This window comes from Condylura cristata, unplaced genomic scaffold (genome assembly GCF_000260355.1).
Source record: "Condylura cristata isolate star-nosed mole 26May11 unplaced genomic scaffold, ConCri1.0 scaffold00009, whole genome shotgun sequence".
In the NCBI taxonomy this organism is placed as follows: Eukaryota; Metazoa; Chordata; class Mammalia; order Eulipotyphla; family Talpidae; genus Condylura; species Condylura cristata.
The window spans coordinates 1,395,781-1,397,074 of record NW_004567110.1 but is presented as its reverse complement, the minus strand read 5'-3'; the positions used below and the strand labels follow the sequence as shown (position 1 = coordinate 1,397,074).

General features: G+C 72.4%; 1 protein-coding gene across 1 annotated transcript in view; it reads left to right on the top strand.

Moving 5' to 3' along the window:
* Positions 1–1,294, top strand: part of RHPN1 (rhophilin, Rho GTPase binding protein 1) — a 22,116-nt gene that overhangs the window by 10,832 nt on the left and 9,990 nt on the right. Inside the window, exons 6-9 of the mRNA XM_012722878.1 lie at positions 1–58; positions 482–607; positions 677–749; positions 1,067–1,280. Coding sequence (XP_012578332.1) covers positions 1–58; positions 482–607; positions 677–749; positions 1,067–1,280 — 471 coding nt within the window. The remainder of the gene's footprint in view (positions 59–481; positions 608–676; positions 750–1,066; positions 1,281–1,294) is intronic.

Below are 1,294 nucleotides of genomic sequence, written 5' to 3'. Positions count from 1 at the left end.
TCCACCGGCAGATCAGCAAGGAGCTGCGGATTCGGACGGGCGCCGAGAACCTCTACAGGTGAGGCGGCGGCCGGCAGGGCAGCTGCGTGGCCAGTGCGTCTCCAGGAGGTGACGGCCCGCCCAGCTGGGGTGGGGGCGGCGGCCGAAGTGGCCGGGAGCACAGCCCCTCGCGCCCCACCCCTGCCCCACAGCCCCTCCTGGCGAGGCCTGTGGGCACAGGGCAGAGCTGGGCAGGGCCTACAGAGACCCCCCGACCTTCCTGGGGACCCACTGGCCCCTCCTCAGGCCCAGATGCGGGCAGAAGGCCAGACCCCAGCCCCTGTCTGGCCTGGTCACTGCGAGGGCAGCAGCCGAGGGCCCCAGGACACCTGCAGGCCAGGCGCAGCAGGGCTGGCGGGCAGCGGCCCAGGCCACTGCTCAGACTGGGGCGGGAGCCAGGCGTGCCGGTGCCCGTGGTCTCAGTGCAGCCCGGCTCCCCCAGAGCCACCAGCAACGCCCGCGTCAGGGAGACCGTGGCCCGGGAGCTGAGCGACGTCAACTGCAGCCTGCAGCTGCTGAAGGAGGAGCTGGAGGAGCTGGGCCGTGAGGACGGGGCCCCGCCCCAGAGGTGCCAGGGGGCCCCAGGCAGGGCGGCCCCAGGAGGGGGGGCGGCAGGGCTGACCAGGGCTCCTTGCAGTGAAGGCACCGCCCCCATGATCCCGCTGGGGCTGAAGGAGACCAGGGAGCTGGACTGGGCCACGCCCCTGAGGGTGAGTGAAGGGGGCGCTGGGTCAAGAGACAGGGACCTGAGGCTGGGGGGGTCCGAAGTGGGACCTCCGGGCTAAAGAGGATCTGAGGGTGCTTGGGAGAAGAGCCCCAGGTTGTGTGTGAACACCGGCGTCCTGCTGGCCCGAGGTGACAGGGCCAGACACTCCTCTGGCCGAGGCTGGGCCTGGTGGGCAGCGGAGGGCGGAGTGGGGCTGGGCCCACACCTGCAGTGGGGGGACCCTCCTGGGGCCTGGGCCCTCCCCTGCCCGCATGGGACCCCTCCGTGGTCACCAGAGAGCGCTGACACCTGCCCCCTCAGGAGCTGATCTCCAGGCACTTTGGAGAAGACGGTGCCACCTACGAGGCGGAAATCAGGGAGCTGGTGGACCTGCGGCAGGTGGGCGCCCCACCCAGCTCCCCAGCCTGCCAGCGCCCCAACCCCGCCCCGCTCCCGGGCTGCCGCCCCTCCTGCACTCTTCACTCTCCTGGGCCAGCGGGCAGACGCACCATGCCGGGCTCCTGGTGGAGGGAGGGTGAGGGCCAGGCC